The 15952-nt window shown below is 40.0% G+C and overlaps 1 protein-coding gene across 1 annotated transcript in view; it reads right to left on the bottom strand.

Annotated features, from left to right (window-relative positions):
- TBPL2 (TATA-box binding protein like 2) overlaps positions 1-3072 on the bottom strand; it is a 137220-nt gene extending 134148 nt beyond the window's left edge. The window contains exon 1 of the mRNA XM_053705502.1: positions 2953-3072. Within this exon, the coding sequence (XP_053561477.1) occupies positions 2953-3072 (120 nt within the window). The remainder of the gene's footprint in view (positions 1-2952) is intronic.
- Between the last annotated feature and the right edge of the window lie 12880 nt (positions 3073-15952).

The raw sequence follows: 15952 nt of genomic DNA, 5'->3' as shown, positions 1-15952 counted from the left end.
ATAAATTAATAGTTTATTCAAAGCACAGCCTTGTCCTGTTAACCAGGAAAATAGGTAAGGAACTGTTCTGGCCAAACCAATGGCTAAGAGAAAAAGAACCTCCCAGGACTATATTTATAAGATAAACCTCTTTGGGAAAACACTAGACAATCGCCATGCCATCAATCTAGATTTGTTCCAGATCTATATACCAAGTCCTGTAAGGTGATTAAGTAGACATAGGAGGAATCTTCCCTGAGGAGGTTTTGATCAAAACCTTATTCAAAACCCCATAGAAATTATTTCCAAGACCCAAAGATCTTGAAGAGATATCTCCCCAAGCCACCTGAGATTCAATCTGCCCCTATCAGAAACTAGTTTGGAATGGGGGCTGCACCCTCAGGTGGACTTGGGAGTGGACTTCTTGGTCTGTCTGGTTAAAAAACATTAAGAATTGGGTTTACAAAAGGTTTTGGGAAAACTTATCGATGGATAAAGGAATCTTTTTGGTTTTGGATTGCCATAAGAAACAAAATCATCATGAGAGCATATGGGATTTTTTTTTTTTTTTTACCTCATGGCAAGAAATCTCCAGCGAATGTGGCAATAATTGCATCAAATACTGGGTCAAACAGGATTTTACACTGAAAGGGAAGGGATTATAGTCGGCTTTTAGAAACCATGTCTTCTGACCAAAATTTAAGTCATAAGGCTATATCATCTCCACTGTTGCATCACATGTAAAGCAATTTATGATCCTTATGAGTTTTAAAGTGATCCTGGATCTCCTCCAGAAAAGATCTCTGAAAGGTTGTCACATCAGACTGCATTAGCTGCAGCTGGTCTAAACATAAAACCTGCTAGCTGAAAGAATCGTCTGAAAGCTTGCAAGTTTTATCACCATTGGATCCTTGAAAGATGAACTATCCTCTAAAAGGAATGGCAGTCTGTATATCAAGGGTAGAAATTGCCCCATCTAATTTAGGAATAGATTTTCCATATCTCTAATCTTGCAGAAGAGAGAGGAAACCGTTTTTAAACTTAATAAGAATAAAGGGAACACCTGGTTTATTCCATTTCTTAGAAACTAGATCAGAAACTGGCACAGGGGAAGGTAGAAGACTCTCTGGGGGCTGCCTTAAAGAATTATCAATGCTTTTAACAGGTTGCTTGTTTAAAGTGGGAAAACCATAATTTTTGAGGCAAATATCCCATAAAAGCACATGAATATGCTTAAGTATGAAATTAAAAGGGACACTAAAGTCAAAATTAAACTTTCATGATTCAGATAGAGCATGCAATTATAAACAACTTTACAAAGTACTTCCATTAACAAAATGTGAACAGTTTTTATATTTACACTTTGAGTCACCAGTTCCTACTGAGCATGTGCAGAATATACATATATGTATTTGTGATTGGCTGATGTCTGTCACATGATACAGGAAGAGTGGCAATACACTTAACTGAAATTTGTCACAAAAATAAATACATCTCATTTGAAGTTCAGACTAAGTGCTATTGCTTTGTCTTTTTATCATGCATTTGTTGATTATACAAATCTCCTTTATTTACTGGTCCTTTAATGGGACATGAAACCCCAACATTTTCTTTCATGATTCAGACAGAGAATAATTTTTTTTTTTTTTAAAACGCTAAACTTTCCAATTTACTTATATTATCAAATTTGCGTCGTTCTCATGTTATTCTTTGTTAAAGAGATAGGTAGCGTGCACATGTCTGCAGCACTACACAACAGGAAATAGTACTGCCATCTAGTGCTCTCCCTAATGTATAACATTGCTGCAAAAGTGCTGCAGACACATGTACACTCCTCCCCCACTTATTCATGGTCCTGTGTTTCTGAAAATCCATCCTCAGAAGAGGAACCCTGGCATTGCACCCATTTTTCTGTAGAAAATTGAAAAGGGTTGCTCATAAGGAATGTTCCTGATGCATTATAGGCCTGTAAAGGATCACTTTTACCCCTTGTATATGTCTGATTGCTGGAGGAATAGCAACCATCAACTAATAGCTGAATTTTTACTCCTTAAATTTAGGAGAGAGTTCAGTAGAAACTCTTGGGGTAAAGCCTTCAGAAACGGCAGACCTATGATCACTGACTGAAGGGCAGCCCTGCAACCCTGTCTAGGTTCAGACATAGACCCAGCACGTGAGGTGCATAGCTGAGCAGGGGACACACTGGAATATCCTTGGAAAGATGGAAGGGGTTAAATGATCAGTAGATTACCCTTGCAAAAGGATCAGCTGATGGTCCAGAGATCTGAGCTGCAAGGATTTGCATCATAAAAGATTACTTTGAGCAAAGGAATACAGTAAGGAAAAGCTGCCATTACAGTATATCTGAACAAATATCAAGCATAGAAGCAGTATAAGGGCACACAGAACATATCCTAACTCCTGAAGGGAACAATAAGGTGATAAATAGTTAATAAGGCTCAATTTAGAAATATGTAAGCACAGTAAGAATTTACAGTGAGGTATAAGCACCGGGTAACTAATCAACACTTCTGGATAACAAAACAATTAACACAGGGTTGAAATTAACAGAACAGTTTAATAAGCTCTGATATGATCTAAAAAGTCAAACAGCTTTCACCAGAACTTTAGAGCTGCTCCCATTTCGACTAAGATGGCTACAGCATCTCCGAAGCGGTAAGAGAAAGCGAGCCAAAAAGTTAGCCTTTAGCGCACTAGTGAGCACTAAAATATAGATTCCCGCTGTGCAAAGGACTAATAGAGAGCTGTATTATAGTCCCTGGTAACACCAGAGATTGATAAAACTGGTTGTGCCAAATTTAAAGAGACAGTAACCTCATTTTTGAATAATATTTACTATTGCCTGAAAAGTGAAGAGTTGTATGTTTCATGTGTACATGTTCATGACAATAGCTGGTTGGCTTTGAAGGTGTAATGTACTAACCTTTCAGCAACTTAGTCTACTGAGCTTACCAGTAGATGGCTCATATGATGCAGTGCAAACACAGAACCAATGATCTCACAAGGAGCAGAACACTGTAGACCAGGGGATTGGCAGATAAATCCGCATTTCACATGGAAGGCCTGCAACATCTCACTACCTGTCTGAAAACTCCTGTCTTACCCTCTGTCTTTCGTAGGTACTCTGAGGAGGAAATGGGTTTCAGATAAATTAGAGAACACCTATAAACAACATGTAGCAATTCAGATTTAATCTCATTTCCATCTTGGAGGTAAAAAAAAAAAAAAAAAATTACTGAAGGATTCTTGGAGTGGGAGGGAGTAAATTTCTGATATGTAGGGGTGTTTTTGCTTCGTATTGGACTGGAGTGTAATCCCACATGTGATTATCTCATGGATTCTCACCATCTGATGAAAGAAAAAGGGGGTAACTCCCCAGCTACCAAAAAAACATAAAATTATGCTTACCTGATAATTTATTTTCTTCTGATGGAAAGAGTCCACAGCTGCATTCATTACTTTTGGGAAATAAGAACCTGGCCACCAGGAGGAGGCAAAGACAAGGGCTTAAATACTCCTCCCACTCCCCTCATCCTCCAGTCATTCTGCCGAGGAACAAGGAACAGAAGAAATATCAGGGTGAAAAGGTGCCAGAAGAATAATAAGGACGCCCAACATAAAATTACAGGTGGGGAACTGTGGACTCTTTCCATCAGAAGAAAAGGAAATTATCAGGTAAGCATAATTTATGTTTTTCTTCTTTAATGGAAAGAGTCCACAGCTGCATTAATTACTTTTGGGAAAACAATACCCAAGCTATAGAGGACACAATGCCAAGACGGGAGGGTACAATATGCGGCCCATACTGAGGACAGCAGGCCTGAACCTCTACCCAATAAAAAAATACTGCTTCGTCCGAAGCTGAGAAAATTTTAAGAGGAAAAGCCCCAAAGACACTGACTCACAGTCAGTCCAGAAGCCAAACTAGAGACCGCAAATGGACTCAACTGAGCCAACAGTCCTCCAGGAGACACCATCGCCCAGCAGACTGTCTCCCACTGCTCATCCCCCACAAATGAAGGAGACACCAGTTGAAACCCTCAAGGGGACAAGGCAAAGGAGAACCAAGGAAACCTTGGTATCTGGTGCAACTTAGGGTTCCCTTTCCCCTGGTCCTAAAAGGAGATCCAACTCACCCGGAGACAATGCAAGACCCCCCAAAGGTCTCTTATAACTCAGACACACAGTACACGTCAAAGAGTAAGAGCTGCATCTAGATACACTATAAACAGCTTACACGTACACCTGCTAGGTGTCAAGAACTGCAACTTGTTTCAAACTGTAACCTTCCACATGCTAGACAGCTATCCTGTACAAGCTGTTGGATCAAGCCCAAAAAGGACAAATCCAGAGGCTTAAAAATGAAGGCCAAACCGCTCAACTGTGGTAAGGGGCGTTAAGCTATCCAACCCTTCACCACATAGGGGAGGAAAACTCTAAGTTCTGATGAAATCAGATGTCAGAGTGACACAGCGGACAAATTCCCCTGCCCGGCCACCTATGACTGAAGGCTATAAGGACTGAAAACAATCCTTCCCACCTTACGGACACACAGGTCCTCTTGAATGCTTAGATGAACATGAAAAACAATGATAACATGAGCACTCAGTGCTCCTACCAAACCAGCCGAGCAGAACAGCACCACGTATCTGAACAGCCGCAAAAGACCGAACGAACCCGACAGGACCAGCCTGCACCTAGGGTCCGAACATGCAAGCTGCATAAATTCTCCCTCATAGGGGAAAAAAATAGAAAAGACATTTTTAACATAGGACTAACATGTCCAAAACAACTTCCTAAGAAGTAATAAAAAAAAAAAAAAGAGTATCAATCCCAGAAGGTTCCCGAAAGAAACAAAAACAAATAAGACATCCCATCGGATATAAAGAAAATATAAGGCAAACCGGAGGTTAACGCCCAAAAAGAGACAGGCCTACCCGCAGGACCAGCCAAACGGAGCTTTATCTTTCAAAAACTGGGAAAGATCTCAAACAAATGACAATCAGGAGATTAGTTCATCCCCATGTCTAATAAGGTGCACCATTCGAATCCCCGTATCTGGTAACGATAGGGTCATTCAATAACTGAACATGTCTAAGCAATACACAAAGGCGCACAATCATGTAAAGAAAGGCACAACACTCAGGGACAGTTACACCTGCAGGGAATTGTAGAGGCCCTACCCAAGGCGGAAGGCTCGGGACAATAGGGCACAAACACATTCTGGACGTCTGGACTCACAAACAATTGGACTCGTCAACATTATGTGGAAGCGAAAATGTGCTGCAACCTCCGGGGGGGGGGGGGGGGACACGCCACCCTGCATGGAGGAATCAGAAACTGGGTTACCCGCATGTGTAGAAGTATGAATTGGTAGGGAACTCGCCTCTCGGAGGACAGGACACCCAGAGGCAAATGGCTCAGCAGTCCCTTGATTCCCCGAGCCCGAGGAACCAGGCGCTCTGAAATGGCATACGGAACAAAACTGGTTGACATGTGTCAACAAGGACAATCTGGATTCGTCACCGCACACAGAATGTGAATCTGAAATCAAAATAGTCTCAGTATCAGAATCCTCCATAACTGAATAGAGGAAATATCAATATGGACTAAAGTGTGAAAACAAAAACAGCACCTGACACCCACAATGGCTGGGGCACTCACCACCTCCTATGACCAAACCCCTGCGGACTAGAATATCTCCTTCGCCACACGGTCAGGAATGCGGAAATGGGGAACAGAACCACGCCCGAACACAAGGTTAACCAAAAAGTCCAAAAAAACACGCCCAACCAAAAGGCTGTGTCACTTTCAAAGGCCTCAAAGTTCCAACCACAAGCCCATAAACATCACACATAAGCAGGTTGAATCACATAACAAACATGATTATAAACCCCATTGTTCAATAACCCTCTCAGGAGATATTAACCTTCGATTCCAAGATACTAACAGAGACTCACTGAGACCCTTATGTCATATAGTTAGGCCCGCAAAAGTGTGTAACCTCTCGGGAAAACATTCACATTACAGTACATTGACGATAAAGTAAAATGAAACAATCTTACCGGAATCTACACTGTGGAACAGAAACACAGCCTTTCAAGTGTGACGAATAGTGGCATCGCCTCTGCCATGGACTTGAGAGAAGAAAGCAGCAGCAGAGTTCCCTCCATAAGAGACAAAAATTAAAAAAAATCTGACACATCTCTGCCAACCTCCTGGGACGAAAGGCAAAGAATGACTGGGGGGAAAATGTGGGAACTCACCAAGACTTCCATTCTCCCTCAATTAATATTGTATGTATATATACATATACACACTCACTGTATTTATATGTATATAATTGATACACCTTGGTTAATGAAAGCAAATATAACCCCAGAACAAGTCACACAGAGATGTAAGCACCATGTGTAATAAAAGATAATAAAGTTAATATTCATAACATGGGTGATAACACAGCAAGACCACTGCATTCTTACAGTTGGTGTATTGTAGGAAGTGTTACTGCCCATTACTAGAGGATCTCACTATCCCTTTAACCAGACTGTGCTCCAGCTTCTCCAACCAGCAGCAGTGTTTACTTTAGTGCTTCAGTTCTATGTCCAGAGGGAATTTAGTTCCTCCTGCAAAAATAGTGCAGGAACTCCGTTCCCATGCATTCCCGCTCGACTTGACCCCTGAGTGCTTCAGGTTTGTTTATGGCAGAGGTTAATGAAGTTATATAAAAACTCTACAGCTATTCAGAATTTCCAGGTGCCAGATTTTCTTATCACATAGTGAAGATTGTAGACAGAACAGAGGTTAGAGGGTGTATTATCTATATTACATATACAAATCTAAAGCGGTGTTCTTAAGCACTGTGTGTCTACAGTAGTGCGTGCAGAAGTTAGACAAGCAACCTCTAGAGGGAGCTGAATCAGACAGTGCTGAGTGACAGAAGGGAACACCCACAGCAATGCCTCACTTACTACTAACTGCACACACTGTTTGGATGTATCCTGTACAATTATAGATGAACTCAGTTTGTGTTCAGACAGTCCTCTTCATTAAACGGTACAGCATTAACTTAGTTTACCATAGATTGGCAGAAGCTTCTGCACTCTACCTCCCTCTACTATCCGTTTATTTAACATTGCTACACACACTGCTGTTATATAGTGCTCAAAGAACACTCCTACTTCAGTAGGTTTTCATGTTAAAGAGCCAAGTTTCAACTAAGTAGTAGAAGAGAAAGAAGCACTTGGTTTAATGGAACTTGTTTAAATTTATATGCTTAACTGGTGGAGTTGAACGTCACAGAATCCATTTTGGAGAGGGGTTTTGCAAGGCCCATATCCCCCACCTAGGCCACATACAGATAACGGAGTCTGCCCTTTCAAATGAGGTCACATACACCTGTAAGTTGGCGATTGCTGTAAAAATGGTGATTATCTGCAGCAGCATTTTAAATGCCATTTAACCAGCCCGTCTGCCCTTTCAAAGAAGAGTCACATGACCCTGTAAGTTGCAAGCGATCTCCAAAAAAAATGGTGATTACCTGCAGCAGCATTTAAAACACAGTTTAACCTGAGGGGGGCTCGAATGGAGCAACTACATACCCCTCTGTTTAGGCCAGAGGGCCAAATGACCCTTCATTTGAAAAGGCATATCAACTGCCACACTAGAAACACAGTGACGTCTAGTGGTGTAGTAGGCTGTCCTGTCCCAATCAGAACCACTATCTCCCCCTTTGATTTAGAGGGAATGAGACCCCTCATGTAAAAAAAGGGAAGACATTTAGAGGTTTAAATGTTATAACGTATATTAATATAATAATGTTGGTTGTGCAAAGCTAGGGAATGGGTAGTAAAGGTGTTATCTACCTTTTAACCCCTTAAGGACCAAGGATGTACAGGATACATCCTACAAAAAATGTCACTTAAAAGGGACAATCTACAACAGATTTTTTATTGTTTAAAAAGATACAGTAGATAATCCCTTTATTACCCATTCCCTAGTTTTGCATAACCAACACAGTTATATAAATACACTTTTTTCTTCTGTGATTACCTGGTAAGCTTCTGCAAACTGCCCCCGTATTTCAGTTCTTTTGACAGACATCCATTTTAGCCAATCAGAGTTGGCTCACTGGAACTCAAGGTGCATGAGCACATTGTTATCTATATGACATACATGAACTAATACCCTCTAGTGGTGAAAAACTGTCAAAATGCCCTGAGAGAAGAGGCAGCCTTCAAGGGCTTAGAAATTAGCATATGAACCTCCTAGGTTTAGCTTTTAACTAAGAATACCAAGAGAAGAAAGCAAAATTGGTATAAAAAAAAAGGAAATTGGAAAATTGTTTAAAATCACATTCTCTATCTGAATCATGAAAGTTTATTTTGGACTAGACTGTCCCTCCCTTTAAGGGCCAAGGACGTACCCTGTACGTCCTGGGGGTTTTCAAGCACTGGAAGCTATCGTGACCAGCTGCTTTCAAGTTATTGCAGTGATGCCTCAATATTGAGGCACCCTGCAATAACATTTTTTAAGCATCCGATGCAGAGAGCGCCACTCTGTGGCCCTCTCTGTATCGGCCAGCGACGGTGCTGATCATTGGTGGGTGGGAGCCATAGCGGGGAGGCGGCCCATCGCTGGTGCTAGATTCCGGATCCTCTTCCTGAGTGTCCGGGATTGCGCAAGGACAGACATTAACGATATGTCCATTGAACAAGGAGGGAGAGGGGGAAAAAAAAAAAAGAAGGTTTTGTAAAGCAATCAGGGAGGGGGGGTAGTGTATTTAGGGGGGCAGCTACACTACAGAAAATGGGGTGTTTGGGGGGGTTTAGAAAAAAAAAGGGCACATTTTTTGTGAAATGGGTACTGGCAGGCCAGTACCTAAGATGGCAGCAAATAGGTCAAGGGGGGAGGTTGCTTGGAGAGTAATGAGGGAATAATATATATATATATATATACTGACCATATTGCCGCTTTAAGAAGGAACACATATGAAAAATACATATGTGAGGGTTCTTATAAAAATCATTTCTTTAAACAGCCCTGAAAACAGCCCTGACATATGTATTTTTCATATGTGTCCCTTTTTAAAGCGGCAATATGGTCAGCCTATATATATATATAATCTCAAAACATAGGCAAAGGCACTCACCGTTTGGAATCAAATCAGTTAGTTTATTGTGACGTTTCGGAGTGGTGCCCCTTCCTCAGACAGACATACATGAACAAAGAAAAAAAAAAAACGTACTCCTTAAATACCCCACCACCAATTAACCCAAGTGTGGCAAGCTGTGCACCGGCGTCCTCCCAACACTACTGAGCATGTGCGGGACTGACTATGGTGAGCCAGAAATGCCAAAAATAAAAGCAAAGCATAATATGACCGGACATAATAGGATGTATTGCTTATGACCCGCAAATCGGCCACCGTATGTTTGGCTGCCAAGAAATGTCTGGCCACTGGTTAATCACTTGTACCGGTATCCAGTGCATGGCGTATTGAAGCACTGTGATTAGCCATTTGCGTGCGCAGATCATCATTGGTCTTGCCAAATGTGATATTTGCCACAATTGCAATGTAACATGTACACTACATATTTTGTAGTACAAGTTACCCTATGCTTGATGGCATATTTTTTGTTATGCCATGGATGGACAAAGTATAAACCTTGCACCATTCCACTGCATGTGGTACATCCACTGCACCTAAAACATCCAGGTTTAGGTGCCCCAAGCCAAGTAGTGGTAGTGTAGCTGGGCCTGTTGTCAGATCTCATTAGAATGTCCTTGAGAGTTCAACCTCTCCTATATCCAATTCTTGGTAGATCAGTAATCCGGGTTTACCTTTCAAACCGGACAGAATATCTCAGTTCTCTTTTATAATGTTGTTCAACCGCAGTTTGTCAGAGGTATACTTAGTAACAAAGGTCATCTGTGGCTTCTCCGTACTTGCAATACTCTAGTGTCAGATCTTTGACTTTATCCATTGATGCATTGAGTGTTCATTCAAGATATCCCCTTTCGGTGCATTTCTCAAAATTGTGTGATCCTATTAGTTTGTGAAGTGTTGTTCCGGACCACTTCTTTAAATTGAGACACTGGAAGAGCTCTTTTTAGAGCTGGTGGATGACAGCTGTCTGCCCTCAATATGAATTCCGATCAGTGGCCTAAAGTAAATGACCGTATCAGATTAATTGATTTTGAACTTTAAGTTGGGCTGACAACAGAGCATATGAGCGGAGTGGAGCAGTGAGAATCTCCGCTCCTTGCTCACGGAGCTGTTCACCCCTCCGCTCCCCCGCTCAAAGCCGCACCAGGCCGCTCCGCTAATTATCGCTCAGCGCTCAACGCAGATTGCATCCTGCTCCACTCAAATTGCCCTACCGCTCACTACAAAAAAGTAAAAACATATGCATGGCCAATTTAAACGGACAGTTTACCCAAAAAGAGTGAAAAAATACAATCTTAATCAGATCAGATGATGATGATGATGTATATACAAAGCAAATCTGAGCTCAGAATTAATAATTCTAACAACTCTTATAATTTATAAAAACTTGTGGCCACAAACCACAATCACATATAAACATAAAACCTTCCGTGGTAAAAGGCTCCGTAATACGGAGAATACATGATAAAAGAGAAAGTTCCAATGAATTATCAGGCGTGTTTAATTGAAGCCCAGTAGCCGACAGTTCACCTCACATTAGTAATGCATTGCCCACACAGACTCAGTTCACAATTGTACATTAGTATTATTGAACTGTCTTTGTGCCATAATTTGGATACGTCACCAAATACAATTGTGAACTGTTACTATACTTTGGGTGCATTTTATACAATAACTTGTGCCATGCAGTACTATGGCACAAGTTATTGTATAAAATGCCCACAGTATAGTAACAGTTCACAATTGGTGTCGACTTATGACGTATCCAAATTATGACACAAAGTTCAAATATGTAGTGCTGCTTCTAGAATCTACACACTGTAGTGTACAGTCAGTGGATGCATTGCTGAGTTATTGCCAGGTGGGGTGGGGGATGGGTGACACTTGCCTTAGAGAGGATACCGGGTCCGGGACTCAGATGTCTGCTCTCCGTAACTGTTACTCCGTATCGTCTTCAGTCATTCCAAGCGGAAGGATCTGTGAATCCACACATGTGTTTTGTCATGTGTGACTGTTACACCAATCTGGGGCTCTGGGTCACGATTCCTCCTCTCTGCCTCTGGTGGCTTCCAATAGGCTTGGTAGTCAGACAGCTGTTTAGTGTTTACTGAATTGAAGTGGGTATAATAGTCTGTGAACGTTCACTTTGATGAATTGGCTAAATGGCTATACCTACTAGTACCCAACCTACCTACCTATAATGGCAGAATAATTCGTATTACGGAGCCTTTTACCATGGAAAGTTTTAAGTTTATGAGTTGGCCACGACTTTTTATAAATTAGAGAATCGTTAATATTAATTCTGAGCTCAGATTTCTTTGTAATATACAATACACTCAAAATCATCATCTGATTTAAGATTGTATTTTTTCATAGAAGACTAGATTTATGTCATGAATTATCATCCTAATATTTTAACCATATATGACTAGTTAAAATGTATAACTGTATACTTGTCTATACAGTTTGAGTGCTTCTGTAATAAGCAGTTAGACTTCCCTGGATAATTTAAAAAACATTAAACGTTAAATAATATGTTTTAAATTATCCAGTCTAACTCCTTATTTCAGAAGCACTCAAACTGTATATACAATTATATAGTTATACAAAAACAGTACACATTGCTATTGTAGATCATACTCCATCTATCCTACTGCTTTTTCAGCACCCCTCCTTCACTTGATCTAATAATTACCGTAACCCTATTCTAAGAAGTAGTCATGGGAGATCTACTTCCACTCAGGGGGAGCTTAGAGCCTACAGCGGCAGCCAGAAGTTTGAATCTCCTTTTCTTAATCCATTCCAAATATATTGCACTGTCATGGCTGAGATGGCTGACCTGTATTGTATTGCCTTCTTAAAGGGATACTGAACCCAAATTGTTTATTCAGATAGAGCATGCAATTTTAAGCAACTTTCTAATTTAATCCTATTATAAATTTGTCTTTGTTCTCTTGCTATCTTTATTTGAAAAAGAAGGCATTCTAGCCTAGGCTAAGGAGCCCGAGCCAGCCATTTTTTGGTTCAGACCATGGACAGCACTTGTTTATTGGTGGTGGCACTGGTGGGTGACTTTATCCACCAATCAGCAAGAACAACACAGGTTGTTCACCAAAAATGAGCCGGCTTCTAAACTTACATTCTTGCTTTTCAAATAAAGATACCAAGACAGAGATGAATGAAGAAAATTTGATAATAGGAGTAAATGAGAAAGTTGCTTGAAATTGCATGCTCTGCCGGGTAGGGTACTCTACTGGTCCTTTAACTTTTAGTTTAAACCGCAGCCCAAAGAAATTAAGAGCAACAACAACTACATTTTCAAATAGAAACGATTTGTTTCAAATTACAAATTGGGACTGCGTAAAAAGAAATATAAAAACAAAAGTCCTGTAAAATTAAACTAATCAATGGGCCTAATTAGTGGCTAGTGACAAGGCTGGATAGTGACTATCCATCAAATTTTTAAAAGTAAATGAAGTATAAGCCCAAAATTATTTTAAACTGACTTTTTGCACAGTAACAAAGACCTTGGAGGGTTACAAATTAAATTGGCCTCCATATATAGTCAACCTTTAAAACTTCAGACTCATGCGGTGGTTTCTTGACAACAGTACGGATGTAGTACATGTAAATCATTTTAAAAAATGCAACATCCAGCTCTCTTTTTCTCTCTCTTGTTATGGTTCGGCCTTTGCGAGCAGTGGAAAAAAAAAAAAGAAATTACTAACACCCTCTAGGTCTAAGACATTAGCAAATGAACCTCCTAGGTTAAGGTTTAGCTTTCAAATAAGAATACCAAGAAGAACAAAGCAAAATTGGTGGTAAAAGTAAATTGTAAAGTGTTTTTACAATTATTACATGCCCTATTACTTTGAATCATTAAATTATTTTTGGAATTGAGTGGACTGTCCCTTTAATGACAAAACGAATTTGTGTTAGAAATGAATATATAAGACTCATATTTTGCTAACCTTTTGCTTTCTTCTCAGCGTGTTCACGTAGCACACTTTCGTGTTTTTGAGAGAGGTGTCTTTTTAGATTCCAAAATGAATCTTTACTGACTGAAACGATGTTACCACATTTTTCTTCTACCACATTATCGTTAGTTATTTTTGTAATTATTGTACACCTGTATGAATTCTCAGTTTCTTTTTTCAAGTACTTGGTGAACTCCATGCAATTTGACAGAAAATAGTCTGCTTTTGATGACACAAGACAACTTACAAGAAGTCAGATGGATTCTGGGTCGTCTTGGGCATGCTTCAGAGTGTGGCGCCGTGTGTTGGAGTGAAATCGGAGCGGGACATAGGGCAATGCTCTGTCCTTTTAAAAATAACGCTCTGCGTTCTGTCCAAAATCCGCCCGCTCGCTCCGCTCACATGCTCTGGCTGGTAATCATTAAGCTGACCAAACCACTCTGTCAACTGTTCATTAGTCCCTGAACAGATTACAAGTAGCTTGTCATATCTCTTGAACAGTTTGATGTGTGGTCAGTTAAAGAGAAGTGCCATACATTTTAAATTTTGCCATATATATATTGATGTAAGATTTGGCCACATTTGACCCCATCCCCATGCCGGCTGTTTGAAGATAAAACTGTCGTTCAAACCGTAAATAATTGAACTTTAGACAGAATTCCAGTAATTGCGTCAATACCTCTGTTGGGTATCTGTTCAGGTGTTTATGTACTGCCCTAATCCCTTCCCCATGTGGGATAATTGTATACAGACTATTGACATTGAGTGTTACAAGTATGTCAGTAGTCGTTACAATGCAGCTCTCTTGTTTGAGTAATTCAATGACCTCAATTGAATCCAAAATAAAAGGATGGTGTATATATATATATATATATAGATATATATATATATATATATCGCACTTATGGTTATAGTGTGGCATCCAGGAAGGTTGCAATTGGCTGTAAAATTGAGCCTCTTGCGGAGACAATTGGTCTCCCCAGTGGATGGCATGGATCCTTGTGTACTTTAGGAAGAGTATATAGGATCGGTGTCACTGGGAAATCCACTCTTAAGTACGCTGCCAGGTTCTTGTTGATCCAATCCCGTTGTTCAAGATCTGAAATTAATCTATCGATTTCCCCTTTGAATCGTGTTGTTGGATCTCCAGATAAGAGGTATCCAATAGGTATCTTTGTCGCTAAGTTGGTTCAGGACTTCAGCTCTATAGTAAGAATAATCTATTATGACCAGGGTACCACCCTTGTCTGCTTTCCTGAAAACCAACTCAGCATTGTTCTTGATTTTGTCTAGTGCTCTCCATTCATCTCCAGATAAATTCTTGCTTGTAGAATCCATGTTAGCCCAAATTGAGTCCTTTGCCGGTTTGATTAGTCATGTATAAGTACTGATACTGATCTTTGTTCTGATTCTTTGGTGTATACGTACTTTTTCTTTTAAATAATTCTACAGTACCTTGTTGTGTCTGAAATTGTTCTTTCAGTTTCAAAGATCTCTGGAACTTGTTAATGTTGAGTTCCAAATCAAATTCATTGGTGAAAAACCGATTGCACAGTATTGGTGAGATTAATGATATTGTCTTCCTTGCTTTTAAGAGACCTTTATTACCCCTTCACCCCAGAGGCAGAACTTTTTTTTCCCTTTCTGCAATGAGATTATTTTTAGTGAAAAATCTCCTGTTGGACATTTTGAAATTAAATTAAAGGGCCATGATACACAAATGTTGAAACACTTGAAATTGATGCAGCATAGCTGTAAAAAGCGGACTAGAAAATATCACCTGAACATCTCTATGTAAAAAAGAAAGATATTTTATATAAAAATGTACGAAGTATTCAAACCCCATTGCAAAGGACTTTAAGCAGCAAATCAGTATGCCTGTCCTGGGACAGGCAAAGAAGTGAGCTTCGTGCACACTCATGTTATTTCCCTATTCAGTTTAAGGAAGTTTACTATGAAATCTCATGAGAGTTAAAAGGTATTGTAAAGTCCAAATTAAACTTTCATGATTCAGATAGGGCATGTAATTTTAAACAACTTTCTAATTTACTTTTATCATCAAATTTGCTTTGTTCTGTGATTCTTAGTTGAAAGCCAAACCTAGGTAGGTTCATATGCTAATTTCTAAGACCTTGAAGGCCGCCTCTCAACTGAATGCATTTGACAGTTTTTCACCACTAGAGGGCATTAGTTCATGTGTTTCATATAGATAACACTATGCTCATGCACGTAAAGTTATTTAAGAGTCAGTACCAATTGCCTGAAATTAAAGTCTGTCAAAAGATCTGAGATAAGGAGGCAGTCAGCAGAAGCTTAGATACAAGGTAATTACAGAGCTAAAAAACTAAATTTATGCTTACCTGATAAATGTGTTTTCCTTCTTGACACGATGAGTCCACGGATCATCTAATTACTAATGGGATATATCACTCCTGCCCAGCAGGAGGCGGCAAAGAGCACCACAGCAAAGCTGTTAAATATCACCTCCCTTCCCTCCCATCCGAGTCATTCGACTGAAGTAAAGGAGAGAAAGAAAGCAACAAGGTGCAGAGGTGTCTGAAGTTTATAATATACCAACACCCTGTCTAAAGAAACAGGGCGGGCCGTTGACTCATCGTGTCAAGAAATAAATCATTTATCAGGTAAGCATAAATTTAGTTTTCTTTCTAATGAGACAATGAGTCCACGGATCATCTAATTACTAATGGGATTCAATACCCAAGCTAGAGTACACAGATGATATGGGAGGGACAAGACAGGGAACCTAAAAGGAAGGCACCACTGCTTGAAGAACCTTTCTCCCAAA

Source organism: Bombina bombina, chromosome 1 (genome assembly GCF_027579735.1).
Source record: "Bombina bombina isolate aBomBom1 chromosome 1, aBomBom1.pri, whole genome shotgun sequence".
In the NCBI taxonomy this organism is placed as follows: domain Eukaryota; kingdom Metazoa; phylum Chordata; class Amphibia; order Anura; family Bombinatoridae; genus Bombina; species Bombina bombina.
This window is presented reverse-complemented; position numbering and strand designations above follow the sequence as displayed.